At 54.9% G+C, this 14,988-nt stretch overlaps 1 protein-coding gene across 1 annotated transcript in view; it reads left to right on the top strand.

Annotated features, from left to right (window-relative positions):
• The first annotated feature begins 1,908 nt into the window (after positions 1-1,908).
• LOC125161209 (uncharacterized) overlaps positions 1,909-14,988 on the top strand; it is a 36,086-nt gene continuing 23,006 nt past the window's right edge. Inside the window, exons 1-4 of the mRNA XM_047850875.1 lie at positions 1,909-1,922; positions 10,155-10,227; positions 12,526-12,652; positions 14,772-14,963. Coding sequence (XP_047706831.1) covers positions 10,195-10,227; positions 12,526-12,652; positions 14,772-14,963 — 352 coding nt within the window. The 5' untranslated portion in view covers positions 1,909-1,922; positions 10,155-10,194. The remainder of the gene's footprint in view (positions 1,923-10,154; positions 10,228-12,525; positions 12,653-14,771; positions 14,964-14,988) is intronic.

The raw sequence follows: 14,988 nt of genomic DNA on the forward strand, positions 1-14,988 counted from the left end.
CAAGGCTGAAAGCCCAGGACTGCCAGCAGCAGTGTGGAGGGGCACTAGGAGGAACAGGTCCTCCAGTCCTAAACAGGCAGTCTGGACAGCGTATCTTCTGCATCACGGGCTAAGACTGGAAACACCGACTGAAAAAGTGGGGTTGGGAAATTATTCAACACCTTGAGTCTGTTCAGGCTGGTACAATAAAGGGTCCTGGCCCGGGTAGGGGAGAACCCCCTTCCAGGCTGCAGAGAGCCGACCTCTTCCTTGTGTCCTCACATGGCAGAAGGGACGAGGGAGCTCTCTTGGGTCTCTTCCATAAGGGCACTGATCCCATCCGTGATGACTCCACCTCTCAAAGGCCCCCACCTCCTAATATCATCACACTGGCCACCAGGTGTCAACCTAAGAATCTGGGGGTGGGTTGGGGTGGGGAACACATTCAGGTATAACACACATAACGTGCATTGTTGCGTTGGCTTGGGCCATCTGTTACACAAATTCATCCAACCCTTGGGACCTTCACCTGATGTTTATCCTACTTAAATCAAAGCCACTCGAAGACTAGATTCCCAGTCTAGGCTTGAAACAAGTAAGATGCAACTCTGGAGAAAAGATCCTCATCCGTTCTGCCCCAGTGCCTGTAGATCGGATGACAAAGTCACAAGCATGATGTTTATAATTACGTGTCACGTGACACACCATCTCGGGTGCCAGTAAAGCATCAGTTGTAATGGAGGAAACACTGCCAACTTCTCTCCACTTCAGGGGACCCCATTTCTTCTCTAAGGAAAACACGCAGCTCAGGGCTTGGGCATTGCATAGAGAGAAAGAGTGAGAAGGGTAATAGGGGTGCCTGGGTGGCTCTGTTGGCTGGTTGAGCGTCCGAGTTCGGTTCAGGTCATGGTCTCGAGGTTCGTGAGTTCAAGCCCCACGTCGGGCTCCGTGCCGACAGCTCGGAGCCTGGAGCCTGCTTCGGATCCTGTGTCTCCCTCTCTCTGCCCCTCCCCGGCTTGTGCAGTCTCTCTCTCTCTCTCTCTCAACAATAAACATTAAAAAAAGAGAAAGAATATTCAGAAATACATATAATACATATCACGATTTGGGCCAATAATAAGAATTCTTTAAATGTAGAATTTATCACATAGTTATGTAATTTATTACCGTCTTATTACTAGATGGTTACATTTTTTTAAATATTTATTTTTCAGAGACAGAGCCAGTGGGGAGGGGCAGAGAGGGAAGAGAAAGAGAGACTCTCAAGAAGGCTTCCCGCTGCCGGTGCAGAGCCCCTGGCGGGGCTCAGACCCAATCAGTGATATCGTGACCTGAGCTGAAACCAAGAGTGGACAGAGCCACCCAGACGCCCCTAGAAGGTTGGTTACATTTACTGTACTATACAGAATATTATAGTTAATTACAACATTAGATATTACTAAACTCCAATACATTAATACGTTAATTATGGTAGTTTTATTGTTGCAACATATTATTGATTACACAAATCAACATATTGGTATTAGTAAGAAATAGTATCATTAAAACAATTTTACCAAGCAAAAAACGGATTATACGTTTCCATGATTTGTTAACCAATAGGCAAAGCTGTATGTCTCTGGCACCGCGCCAAATGGAAGGCTGGCAATTTGCCCCTCATTTAAGGCCTGGCGGAGCCCTCCGCGCACCTGCCCGACGGCGCGGGCGCGCGTTTGCGGCCGGCGGCTGTGCGCAGCTGCAGGAAGCTTCTCAGTCCTGCGGAGACACCTCCCGCCCGCAGATGGCGCTGTGACTCGACTCGTTGCCCCAGAGGGACGGGGCACGCCCAGCTCCACCCCCGAGCCTCCTGGGACTTGTAGTTCGCGGCTTCGTGGTGCGCAGGCGCACTGCGGAGACCGTCCTGGTTGCGCTCGTCCGGGAGGCGGCGGCAGCGGCGGCGCGGCGTGAGTTAACGGGGCGCAGGGAGGGGGCGGGGGCGCGGGCTCCGGGGGGCGGAGGGAGGTGGCGTCCGGGACTGGCCGCGGCGGGCCCGGGCGGGAGCCGGTGGCGCCCGAGCGTTGCGCCCCGGTTGGCACCTGCGCCCACCCCGGGGTCACCGCGCCTGAAGACGGGTGTTCGGGGCCCTGGGCGGGGGTCCGGCGGGAGGGGCGGCCGAGGCGTTCCCGTGGGCGTTTGCCCTGTCTGTCACTCGAGGCGACGGAGGCCGCCCAGCGCCCAGAATGGCACATCTGACCCTTGCCCGGCGGGGGGACCCCAGCGTGAGACCCAGGGGGCGCGCTCTGCTGTGAGGGAGGGGCCGCACTTGAAAGGGAAATGGAATAAACCTATTTGCTCTTAAAGGCCGACAGGGGTCGGAACGTTCAGACCTGGGAATGTGAATTCACTAGGGCTCCTTGGCTGACCCGGGGTCTCCCCCAGACTGTTCTGTCTGCCCCATCCCCCAGGAGACACTTGGCAGTGCTTGGGGTCGTTGGTGGTTGTCATGACGGGGCGGGGGGGGGGGGGGCGGCAGTGCATCGAGTGGGTGGGGCTCAGGGATGCTGCTCAGCCACCTGCAGTGCCCAGGACGGCCCCACCCCAGAGAATGGTCCGGCCCCAGTGTCCACAGGGTTGAGGCGGAGACACCCTATGTTAATTATCTGGAAAACCAGTTGAGTCCGATCCCTGCTCACTAGACACCAGAATAAATCCCCAAAGGGTCAGACAGTAGGAACCAGAGTGACCCCCCCCCCCCCCCGGTGTGTATTTAATTGTGTGCAGCCTCCTGGGACCTCCGTAGAGCGGATAATGATGGCACACAAAGTGTCTTGGGGTGGGTAGACTCCCCTAAACCAGGGAGATCTCACTGGGGAGTGCCTCTGTCCCTAAGGGACTGTGGTGGTATCTAGGAACATCTGAGGTTGTCACCCTGCTGAGCCCTGGGGTGGAGTAGGTGAGACCAGGGACGCTGCTCAACTCCTCCCAGTGCCCAGAAGAGCACCCCCCGCCCCGCCCGGCGAGAACGACCCGAACCGCCGTTCACGATGCTGAGGGGGGAGATCCCGACTTACACTTTATCCTTAGAGGAGTTCCTCATTGGCCTCATCAGGCCCTTCCTGGGGAGAAATGATGAGTTTCTGTGGTTTGAACGTTGAAAGGGAAGGTCCCAAGCCATGTGGCACAGGTCTAGGTGAAGGAGGGGGCTGAAGGGACCACGGGCATCTGCCACGAGGTAGGAGGGTCTTCGAACCATCAGACGATGGGAGGGGATTGTTCTGCAAGACCTAGGAAGGCGCTGGGGGACCTGGACCCATTGCCCTGAGCTGCGGCTTCAAGTCCCAAGAGCCGGGGCGCCTGGGGGGCTCAGTGGGTTAAGCCTCTGACCTCCGCTCAGGTCATGATCTCACAGTTCGTGAGTGTGAGCCCCACGTCGGGCTCTGTGCTGACGGCTCGGAGCCTGGAGCCTGTTTCGGATTCTGTCTCCCTCGCTCTCTGCCCCTCCCCCGGCTCATGCTCTGTCTGGTTCTGTCTCTCAGACATTAACAAAAATATTTATAAAGTCCCAAGAGCAAAGACGGAAGTTCACGCTGCGTGGGAGGCAGTGGTAGATGCCTTCAGGTGCTCGCACAGAATCCCCTGCGTGAGGTTCCCTGGCAGCAAGGCTAGGGGGTTGGGGGGGCGGCAAGGAACGCTGCCCCCTCTGTTTGCCTTCGGTGTTTGTGAGCGTCCCGGGGCAGACTGGGTGGCTGAAACGCCAGAAGCTTCCTCTTGCACACTCTGGAGGCCAGAAGTCTGAAATCCAGGGTCAGCAGGCCTCCAGGGGAGGACCCTTCCTGCCTCTTCCAGCTCCCTGTGGTGCCTCTCTACGCTTGGGGTCCCTCGGCTTACAGCTGTGTCACTCCAGCCTCTACGTCCATTGTCACATGGCCTTCTTCCTGTGTGTCTGCGTCTCTTTTGAGGACACCAGCCCGTCAGGGTGAAGCATGCGTGTCCTTGTAAAGACACGTCTGATGCCCTGGGGGCATGGCCGGGCACAGCCTGCTCCCCTTTGTAGCTGAAGCTACAGGCGCAGAGCAAGGCGGGGCCGGCTCTCCGCGAGGACTCTGCATCACTCCAGCTCATCTTCTAGATTTTCAGGATTTTGTTCTACTTTATCTGTTTCATTTCATGAGTGGTTTGTAAAAGAAGCTGCCCTTACAGGTCACGTCTTCCTTGGTAATTTATTTTTTTTTATTAAAAAAAATTTTTTAATGTTTATTTTTGAGAGCGAGAGAGGGAGAGAGAGAGAGAGAGAGTATGCGTGAGCCAGCGGGGGAGGGGCAGAGAGAGAGAGAGAGATCGAGAGAGAGAGAGAGAGAGAGAGAGAGAGAGAGATACAGAATCCGAAGCAGGCTCCAGGCTCCAGCACAGAGCCCGACACGGGGCTTGAACCCACGAGCTGTGAGATCATGACCTGAGCCAAAGTCGGACACTTAACCGACTGAGCCACCCAGGCGCCCCTTCCTTGATAATTTAAACAGTTATGGGGCGCCTGGGTGGCTCAGTCGGTTAAGTGTCTTACTTTGGCTCAGGTCATGATCTCAGGGTTTGTGAGTTCAAGCCCCAGATCAGATTCTGTGCTGACGGCTCGGAGCCTGGAGCCTGCTTTGGATTCTGTGTCTCCCTCTCTCTTTGCCCCTCCCCCGCTCATGCTCTGTCTCTCTCTCTCTCTCTTAAAAAAGTAAACATTAAAAAAAATTTTTTTTAAACAGTTACATGTCCAAAAAAGAAAAAAAAACAAACAAAACCAGTTACACATGCTTACTGGAGTTAGCCATGGAATTTTTTTCCAGGTTTGTTAGGTTTATTTTTGGCTAACAGCTTTATTTAGATATAGTCCACAAACCAATTCATTCATTTCAGGTATGCAGTTCAGTGATTTCTCGTGTATTCACAGAGTTGTGCAGGCATCATGTCTGTCTAGTTCTGGAACATTCCATCACCCCAGAAGAAACCCTGTCTCCATCAGCAGTCACCCTCCTTCCCCTAGTCCCCACGAGCCCCCTGCCTGTCCCTGGATGATCCCGTTCTGGACGTTTCACACGCCCCGTGTGGCCTCTCGTGTCTTGTTCCCTCCCTGAGCGTCATGTGTTCAGGTCTGACCGCGGGGCAGCGGGTGTGGGCGCCTCGCTCCTGCTCGCGGCTGAGTGATATTCCACTTTACGGCTGGACCACCTTGTGCTTACTCGTTCATCCGTTGATGGGCACTGGGGTTGTTTCCACTCTTCGGCCACCGCGAGTCGTGCCGCCACGAACATTCGTGGACAGGTTTTGGTGTGGACGTGTGTTTTCGTGTCTCTCGGGCAGACGGTAGAGAGGCATCCCTGGTCCAGTGGAAACTGTGTTTAACCATTTGGGGAACCGCCAGACCGTCTTCCAGGACAGCGACCCACCTCCCACCCCCGCCGGCCTTGCTCCAGGGTGGCCATTCCCCGCCCCCCCCCCCATCCTCACCGACACCTGTTCCTGTCCTGTGGCCTCCAGTTATCCTGCTGGGCGGGAGGGGCCTCCTCACTGTGGGTCTGATTTCCCTGATGACTCATGAGATCGATCATCCTTTCCATGCGGCTTGGTCGTTCGCATGTCGCCTTTGGACAAGTGCCTGTTCTTTACGGGAGCTCTTTGTTAGGAAGTGAGTCGCCGTCGCTGGGAGAGGCGTGCGCGGGGGCCCTGAGTGCCTCGCCACCGCTCCTCGTGCGTGCTCTCCGCCGGCTTCTTCCTTCAGCCTCACCCCAAGGAACCTTGTTCCCTGATCCCCCCTTCCTGGTGGGGAGGCGGCTGTTTTCTTAAACGTTCCGCTTTGACTTAATTATAGACTCATACAATGTCGCAAAAACGGGGTGGAGTCCCACCCACCCATCACCCAGCTCGCCCCCTTGGCCTGTCTCCTGACAATAGCGGTAGGATCAAAGCCGCACGTGGGTATTGACCCCCCCCCCCCCCCCGCCATGAAAAAATTTTAATGTTTGTTTTTTTGAGAGAGAGCGCGTGTGAACAGGGGAAGGGCAGAGAGATTGAGAGAACCCAAGCAGACCACGCTGTCAGCGCAGAGCTCAAGAGTCCGCGGCTTAACCAACTGAGCCACCCGGGTGCCCCGCCCCCGCCATGAAAATTTCCTAGCAGAGATGCGTCTGGGTGCTGGGGCTGCACGGCTCCCACAACAGACTTGTCTTCTCCACGTGTCTGTGTCCTAATCCTCTCTTCTTATAAGGACACTGGTTTTACTGGATCCGGGCGCATTCCTAACGACCTCATTTTGACTTCATACCTCTTTAAAGGCCCTATCTTGAAATACAGTTACCGGCTGAGGTCCTGGGGTTGGGACTGGAAGGTATGAATTTGGAGGGGACACAGATTAACCTGTGACAACAGATATATGTGTACAGACATACGTTGGAGATATTGCGGGTTCGGTTCCGGACGACCGCAGCGAAACAAGTCAAATGAAGTGTTTGGTTTCCCAGTGCATGTAAAAGTTAGGTTTTCGCGGTGCTTGTGCAATAGCACTGTATCTAAAAGAACAATGTAGGGGTGCCTGGGTGGCTCAGTCGGTTGAGCCTCCGACTTTGGCTCAGGTCATGATCTCGCGGTTCGTGGGTTCGAGCCCCACATCAGGCTCTGTGGTAACAGCTCAGAACCTGGAGCCTGTTTCCAATTCTGTGTCTCCCTCTTTCTCTGCCTCTCTCTCTCTCTCTCTCTCTCTCTCTCTCTCTCTCTCAAATAAACGTTAAAAAAATCTCCACTACTTTTTCAAAAATATAAATAAAAGAACAATGTAAATATCTTAATTGGAAAGTACTTTAACTGCTACAAGATGCTAATCATCATGTGAACTGTCAGCCAGTCATATCACTGGTCACAGATCACCGTAACAACTATAAGAATAATGAATGCAGACCCGCCTGGTGGGCTCGGTCAGTGAAGCATCCGACTCTTGGTTTTGGCTCAGGTCGTGATCTCGCAGTTTGTGAGATCGAGCCCCACGCCGGGCTCTGTACTGACAGCGTGGAGTCTGCTTGGGATTCTCTGTCTCCCTCTCTCTCTTTGCCCCTTTTCCTGCACGTGTGCTCTCTCTCTCTCTCTCTCTCTCTCTCAAAATAAATAAAGTTAAAAAAAGATAATGAGTTCGTGAGAATCACCAACGCATGACCCAGGAACACGCAGTGAGCAAATGCTGTTGGAAAAATGGCGCCAACGGGGTGACGCAGGGTTGTGACAGACCTTCAGTCTTAACGCGGTGGCCGTGAAGCGCAATGAAATGAGACATGCCCGTATCTGCCTCTGTTCTGCATGCGTGTAAAAGAATACTTTCTACATTCTCCCCTCCCTGTCCCAAGAACCGATTGGTGCTACCTCAGGGTTAACATCGCCGTAGTGGGAACGCTTCGCCTGATGTTGACGTCTCACTGTGGGACATTTATCACAGCCAAGACGTGACCCCCGAGTGGTGCCGCCAGGGGCCGAGGGAGGGGGCTGGGCAACATCAAGTCTCAGTTACGGAAGATGAGCACGTGCGAGAGGGCCACCGGACGATGTCGTACCTACGGTCAGCAACAGCGCCTTCTACGCTTAAAATTTGTTAAGATAAATCTCATGTTAAGCGTTCTTACCACAGACCGTTTTTAAAAACATCAACCCACTGGGGCTCCTGAGCGGATCCGTCGGTTAAGCGTCCGACTCTTGATTTCAGCTCAGGTCGTGATCTCGCACTTTGTGAGGTCGAGCCCCATGTCGGGCTCTGTACTGACAGCGTGGAGTCCGCTTGGGATTCTCTCTCTCCCTCTCTCTCTGCCCCTCCCCTGCTCGCTCGCTCTCACTCTCTCTCTCTCTCTCAAAATAAATAAACTTAAAAAAAGCCACATCAACCCACTAAGACATCAACCTTGGTTCAGAATACTAACCAGACTGCAAGCTTCATTTAGATTTCACCAGGTTTTCCACTAGCCCAGGACCTTCATTCTGGCCCAGGACCGCATCCGGGGTCCCACATGACATCTCGCCATCTCGCCTTGTTTTCTGGGGCTCCTCCAGTGTGACCTTTCCTCAAACTTTCCTGGTTTTGCGTGGCCTCGACGCTTTTGAAGAGCAGTGGCCAGGTGCTTTGTAGAAGGTCCCTTGGACTGAGTTCGTCTGATGTTTTCTCCTGATTACACTGAGGTTGGATTACACTGTCCTGTCACATCAGGGGACATCACAGCAGGCGTCCTGTCCTCATCACAGTGACACTGATCTTCATCACTTGGCTAGGGCGGGGTCCGCCAGGTTTCTCCAGGAATAAAGTTCCCCTTCTTCACTCTATCCGCACTATTTGCTGGAAGCAAGTCACTGAGTGAACCCACGTGGATGGCGCGGGGGAGGGGAGGCTCCGTGTCCTGGAGGGAGGACCATGGAAGAATTTACAGATGCGTTAACACCATGGCGGTAATTAACAAGTATTTTGGAGGTGTGACTTTTCTGCTACCCGATGTCCCGCCTCTCCTTGGAGTGTCCCCGATAATGACGTGTGCATCCGTGGGCCTTGTCTGCGGGGATGATCACCGGGGTGTTCCCATGAAAATCCCATGGTGATTTTCTATTAACGGGGCTGGGTGGTGATTTTTGAAGTTTTCATCCAGGAATCCAGATCACGCCCGTCGTAAGTATCCGGTAACTGGCCTCTATTCATTCCTCATGAGTCTGCATGAGAATTTGCGTTTACAAGAGACTTCACGCCTACGACATCACCCAGAGCAGGCCGGTGGCTCACGTGTAGGGAGTGGGGACAGAGCAGGACTGCTCCAGGATGTTGTTAACAGAGGGCCACAGCCAGACAGTCCTTGGAGCACGAGAACCCGTTCAGGACCTGTTGCAGTGGGGAAAGACCTCTGGTGCACCTGGGCCCCATCCCCGATGCAGTGTGGACAAGTGGGGGTTTATAACAAGGGAGTAGGTGGGGGTCAGCAGACGGGCACTTGCCGTGAGGACGCATCACGGGGGATTCTGGCTGAACAGACCTGATAGGATTGCTGCTGCGGGCATTCTGGGTGATCCCCACCCCCCTCAACCCCCCCCCCCCCCCGCCACCTGGGTGGGGCAGGAGGAAATTGGCCGGATATCCAGGGTGATCAGACACGGGGCGGGGGCTTCAAGCTGAAGTGACTTAGCAGGGCTCTGGCTAAAACAGAGCATCTGAGCTGAACTCAGAAGCCCAGAGGTCAAGGCCTAGTTGGACGGAGGGCTCAGAGAGGCGAGAGAGGGTCCTTGGTGCCACCAGGCAGCACCAGAATCAGCCTGGAAGGGAAGGGAGCCTCCCGGGAGTGTGCAGGGCTCACAGTCCGGCCTGTGCCTTCCGGGTGGGACAGGTGCATCTGGATCCTTCCTGCTGCAGAGCTGGGGTGGTCTGGTAGGAGAGTCCAGGACAAAGGAGGGGGCCCGGGAGAGGGGCCCCAGGGAGCCGGCTGGGCTGTGGGAAGGCAGAGATGAGTCTGGGAGGCGCCAAGGGTGGGGGCCTGTGGGCTTCGAGGCTGGGAGGGCCTGCTGGGTTGAATGGGGTTCCCCACAAAATTCGTGTCCACCCGGAACCTTGGAATGTGCGCTTATCTGGAAATGGGGTCTTTGCAGATGTAATTAGTTAAGATGAGGTCATATGGGAATGGGTGAGTCTAATACAACGACTGGCGTCCTTATAAGAAGAGAGACACAGAGTCAGAAGACAGTCACGTGACCACCGAGGCAGAAGCTGGAGGGATGTGACCACAAGCCCAGGGGAAGCTGGAGTCCCCGAACCTGGAAGAGGCAGGAAGGACCCTGTTTTGGGGCTTTGGCCCTGAGACCTTGATCCAACTTCTGGCCTCCTGAACGTGAGAGAATAAATCTCTGCTGTCTTAAGCCCCCAGCGTGTGGTCGTTTATTTCAGTGGCCCCAGGACACTTGCACAGACTCCTCCGTGATAGAATTGGTATACTTTGTAAGCTTCCAAGACCTTCAGTATTTTGGTCCATGCACGGGTTAAGGGGCCATTCAGGCCTGTGGCCTCTGTCCTGGCTTCTGTTGACCACACTGTGTGTGTGTGGGGGGGGGGGGGCGCACCTGGATTGTGCCAGAGGTGTCCAGGTCCAGGATTTGGGGATCAGGGACAAGCCTGGGCCTGGGCTTCACGGTCCCTTCTCCTCCCGCAGCTCTGCCTGCCCCGGATCCTGCTTTTCCCAAGAGAAGAGGATGGCTGCTGGGTACGTGTCCCCCGGGCCCCAGGTGAGTGGGACCTGAGTACGTGTCCCCCGGGCCCCAGGTGAGCGGGACCTTCCTCTTCCCCTGAAAGTGTCCAGTGTGCCCAGAGGATGCACTCCTACAAGAAGTGCATTCCCAGATAGGGAAGGGAGCCCCATTGCTGTGTGGGAGCTCAGGGAGCCTTCCCCGTGAGCGTCTGGGTCCGAGAACCTCTGCTTGTAAGCAGAAGCAGAGGTGTGCCGTTCAGTGCGTCTTTCCCCGCAAGACAGCTGAGCTTCTGTCCTCGGCAGGGAGCACTTCCCCCACCGTGGCGGGGGCCGCCTGGGAAGCACCGTCTCGTTACTTCGGTTGTGGTAAAAGATTCGCCATCGTAACCTTCTCTAAGCACACAGCTCAGCGGCACCAAGCGCACTCACGGTGTCGTGCAGCCGCCCCCATCATCCGTCTCCAGAACTTGGCATCTCCCCAGACTGAGACCCTGTCCCCATGAAGCACCAACGCCCCACCCCCTGCCCCACCCCTGGCTCCCACCATCCGCTCTCTTGTCTCTGTGGACGGGACTCCTCTGGGGAGCCCCTGTGAGTGGGGTCACGCGGGACGTGTCCGTCTGTGTCTGGCTCCTGTCGCTGTGCACAGTGGCCTCCGGGTCCGTCCACGTGGTGGCAGGCGGCAGGACGTCCTTCCTTCCCGAGGCTGGGTCAGTCTTTGTAAGCCTGGAAGAGCTGTGTTTAATGTGAAGCTGCCTTACAGGCCATGAGCATCAGGACAGCAGAGGCCACCATCCACTGGGACAACACATCTGTGGGGACTGGTAGATGGGGTCCCTGTCCCTTAGCTCTCGGCTTCGGATGGCAGCCACAAGTCTGAGAAAGTGATCAGTGTCTGCGCCAGAAATACAGGGCCGACTGAGAGCTCAGGTTCAGGTGGTCCCTGGGAGAACAGGCCCTTTCCTGTGGACATTTGCAGGCGATCCCAAGGGTCCAGTCAGTGTCCTGGATGTTGTCCTTGTTGGGGCCCCCTGGAGAGGGGTACTTGATCTGCTCTGGCCCCTGCATGGAAGTCCTGGTCATCGCAGGCACACCCACTTTCAGGCCAGCCTGGTGCTCGCTGAGGCTGGCACAGCCCCCGGGGACACTGTCAGGTTTCAGCTTGGAGCCCACGCCGCCCCCGGGACCTGTGGGGTCAGGGTTCCAAACAAACCTGTGGCTTGTCTCTCGGCAGAGGGAGAGCTGAGATGCCACGAGGCCAGGCAGGGTCCCTTCTTATCTGTCTTCACGTTAAGTAAACGGAGCCACCCAGACCTAGGCGGTCAGGCCGGAGGGTCATCGCCTGTCCAGGCCATGCAGGATTTCACGGGAGCCCCTTAGCAACCCAGGCCTGCATCTTTATTTATTTATTTATTTATTTAAAAAATTTTTTTTTAATGTTTGCTTATTTTTGAGAGAGAGAAATACAGAGCCTGAGCAGGGGAGGGGTGGAGAGAGAGGGAGACACAGAATCCAAAGCAGGCTCCAGGCTCCGAGCTGTCAGCACAGAGCCCAATGTTGGGCTCGAACCCACGAACTATGAGATCATGACCTGAGCTGAAGTTGGACGCTGAACCGACTGAGCCACCCAGGCGCCTCAGGAATGTGCTTTTTAAAAACGAAACCAAAAACCACCTTAACTTCAGCCAGAATGGCCCAAACCAGCCAGCGGGTCCAGCAGGCCTGCTCGCCTGGGGTGGGAGCCATCGCTTTCAAAGTCCATAGGTAACTTTTCCCCTCACGACAGACAGCAGCCCAGCTGCTGGTTCCAGCCAGGACAGCTGCAGTAGCCAGCCAGGCACCACACGTTCGCCATCCCCCCTCCACGTGCCCTTCCTTTGCCCATCAGCGCTCGTGCGGATCGGCAGGTATGGCTTCTGGGTTCTCTGACCATGTCGCTAGCAGATGCCCCGACCGGCGTGAACTACTCAGCCTCACTGCACCCCGTGAAGCGGAAAGAGTTTCTTCCATCTTCCTTCCATTGAGCAGATGAGGAGGCCACATCCTGGAAAGTCAGTAATACACGTCCGATCCCACAAGCTGCCTCTTTCTAGAATAAGCAGGGGGAGGTTCTCAAGTGGGAATGTTGCGCTCACAGATCCAAAAGTGGGACTCACCAGTTCAGTAGGAAACGGGCCATGTGTTCCCGCGAGATCTGCGTGCTAGCAGAATCTGACCTCCGGGCTTCGCTCCCTGCTCCCCGTGGATCTCCTGTTGGCCACGGCCTTCGGCCCTCTTGTAAAAAGGTGTGTGTGGGGGGGTGCCTTTCTTGAGCAGAATCGATGTGATATTTTAGGAGTTAGTGACCTTCGAGGATGTGGCCGTGGCCTTCTCCCGGGAGGAGTGGGCCTTGCTGGACCCTGCTCAGAAGAGGCTGTACAGAGAGGTGATGCTGGAGACCTACAGGAACCTGGCCGCACTGGGTAAGACCAGCGCCGCGCACGCACCTGCCCATCGGTTCACACGCACGTAGCCTCCGCGGTGTGTCCAGAGCCGTGTTAGGAAGTGGGGGGTTGTTGGTGAATAAGGCAGCTGTGTGGCCCCTGCCCTTGTGGGGTGTGTGGTCCACTGGTTTCTTCAACACTGCAAGTGACCCGATTTCTCCCAGAGCTGCTGCCGAGCCGCACATCTCACCTGAGGCTTAGAAAATGTCCCCAAGTCCTCTCGGGTACAGAGTCATCATGAAACATGTTTTTGTATGTGTGGTAAAACATGTATAACATAAAATCTGCCTTTTAAACCATTTTTGGGTATACAATTCAGTGGCAGTAATTACATTCAAAATGTGCAGTCACCCCCACCATCTGTTTCTAGAACTTTCCATCTCCCCAGACTGAGACCCTGCCCCCACGAAGCACTGACACCCCGCCCCCTGCCCCAGCCCTGGCTCCCACAATCTACTCTCTGTCTCTGTGGACGGGACTCCTCTAGGGACCTCCTGTGAGTGGGGTCACGCGGGACGTGTCCTTCTGTGTCTGGCTCCTGTCACTGCACACAGTGTCCTCCGGGTCCGTCCACGTGGTGGCAGGTGGGAGGATGTCCTTCCTGTTTATTTTTTATTTATTTATTTATTTTTTAAAGAATGTTTATTTGAGGGGGGGAAGGGCAGAGAGAGAGAGAGAGGGGAACGGAGGATCTGAAGTGAGCTCTCTGCTGACAGCAGACAACCCGACGCAGGGTGGAACTCATGAACCACGAGATCATGATCTGAGCTGAGGTCAGACGTTTAACCAGCTGAGCCACTGAGGTGCCCCTGCCCTTGTTTGTTTGTTTGTTTGTTTGTTTGTTTGTTTAAATGTTTATTTTTGAGACAATGCAAGAGACAGAGCATGAGCGGCAGAGGGGCAGAGAGAGAGGGAGGCACAGAATCCGAAGCAGGCTCCAGGCTCTGAGCTGTCAGCCCAGAGCCCAACGCGGGGCTCGAACCCACGAACTGTGAGATCACGACCCGAGCCGAAGTCGGATGCTCAACCGACTGAGCCACCCAGGCGCCCCTGCCCTTGGTTTTGAAAGCCAAGTAATATTTCAGTGTGTGGATGGGCCCCATTTTATTTATCTACACATCCATGGGTGGACACTTTGTAGCTGCTGAGAATCATGCTCCCGTGAACACAGATGTGCAAATAGCACTTTGAGCTCCTGCTTTCTTCTTTCTCGGGTGCACACATAGGGGCGGACTTGCTAGGTCCTATGGAGACTCTGTGCTTCCCTTTGTGAGAAACCGCCAGACTGTGTTTCACCATCTTACCAGCCACGCACAAGGATTCCGATTGGCCCACATCCTCTCTAATCCTTATTGTCTGTTTTTGCTTAAAAAAAAAAAAAAATTACAGGCACCTGGGTGGCTCAGTCGGTTGAGCGTCTGACTTCAGCTCACGTCATGATCTCGCGGCTCATGAGTTCAAGCCCCGCGTCAGCCTTTGTGCTGATAGTGCAGAGCCTGCTTGGGATTCTCTGTCTCCCTTTCTCTCTGCCTTTCCCCTCCTCACACGTGTGTGTGTGTGTGTGTGTGTGTGTGTGTGTGTGTGTGTCAAAAATAAATGAACATTAAAAAAATAATAGCTATCCTAGTAAGTGTGAAATGGTGTTTCACTGTGGTTTTGATTTGCGTTTCCCTGATGCCTAATGACGTTGAGCATCTTTTCGTGTGCTTGTTGGCCATTTGTAGATCTCCTTGGGGAAATGTGAGAGCCACAAGGTTTCTTTAATTAATATTTTTTTAACGTTTGCTTAGTTTTGAGAGAGAGAGAGAGAGAGAGAGAGAGAGAGAGAGAGAGAGACAGCATGAGCAGGGGAGGGGCAGGGAGAGAGGGTGACACAGAATCCCATGCAGGCTCCAGGCTCCGAGCTGTCAGCCCAGAGCCTGACGCGGGGCTCGATCCCACGAACCGTGAGATCGTGACCTGAGCCGAGATCAAGAGTCGGGTGTTTAACTGACTGAGCCCCCCAGGTGCCCCGAGGTCCTCAAGTTTTTAATTAGGAACGTAAAATCTTCAGCTTGGTCAACACGCCATGTCTCCAGTGTGCTCTTGTCTCTTCCAGAACCCTTGAAGACCCGAAGTGCTGATGCAGGCATTGAGTTCGGTGCACTCTCCGCAACCCAAGCCTCTCAGGCCGCCGGTCCTTCCCCGTGGGTGGGGGGTTCACTCTTTCTACCAGTGGTGCCTTTCCAGCTGGAGCAAGGAAGAGCTGTGTGGTTGGGGGGGAAAGGAACTCCCCGAACCTCCTGTTCAGGTGAGAGCCAGGCAGATACGAGCCA

The sequence above is a fragment of the Prionailurus viverrinus genome, chromosome A2, assembly GCF_022837055.1.
Source record: "Prionailurus viverrinus isolate Anna chromosome A2, UM_Priviv_1.0, whole genome shotgun sequence".
Classification (NCBI taxonomy): Eukaryota; Metazoa; Chordata; class Mammalia; order Carnivora; family Felidae; genus Prionailurus; species Prionailurus viverrinus.